Source organism: Penaeus monodon, chromosome 28 (genome assembly GCF_015228065.2).
Source record: "Penaeus monodon isolate SGIC_2016 chromosome 28, NSTDA_Pmon_1, whole genome shotgun sequence".
Taxonomy (NCBI): domain Eukaryota; kingdom Metazoa; phylum Arthropoda; class Malacostraca; order Decapoda; family Penaeidae; genus Penaeus; species Penaeus monodon.
The window spans coordinates 914,201-914,435 of record NC_051413.1 but is presented as its reverse complement, the minus strand read 5'-3'; the positions used below and the strand labels follow the sequence as shown (position 1 = coordinate 914,435).

Below are 235 nucleotides of genomic sequence, written 5' to 3'. Positions count from 1 at the left end.
ACAGAGTCCCCAATGACGCACGCATGCCAAGGTCTGAACGTAATGCCTGCGAACGAGGACGAACAGATACTGCAGGTCATCCAGGGAGTTCTGCCACCACGTCTTGTCACGCATCTGGCAACAAAACTTGCTTCTGCGCGAAGGACAAGGCAAGATGACTTGTAAATGATATATTATTTTTATGAATCAAGTTTGCGGGGTAGAATATAAGATGGAAAAAAAGAAGGACGGTAAG

General features: G+C 46.0%; 1 protein-coding gene across 1 annotated transcript in view; it reads left to right on the top strand.

Moving 5' to 3' along the window:
* LOC119591254 overlaps window positions 1-214 on the top strand; it is a gene marked incomplete in the record, with an annotated part of 3,867 nt that extends 3,653 nt beyond the window's left edge. The window contains 1 exon segment of the mRNA XM_037939966.1: window positions 1-214. Within this exon segment, the coding sequence (XP_037795894.1) occupies window positions 1-165 (165 nt within the window).
* Window positions 215-235: the final 21 nt, after the last annotated feature.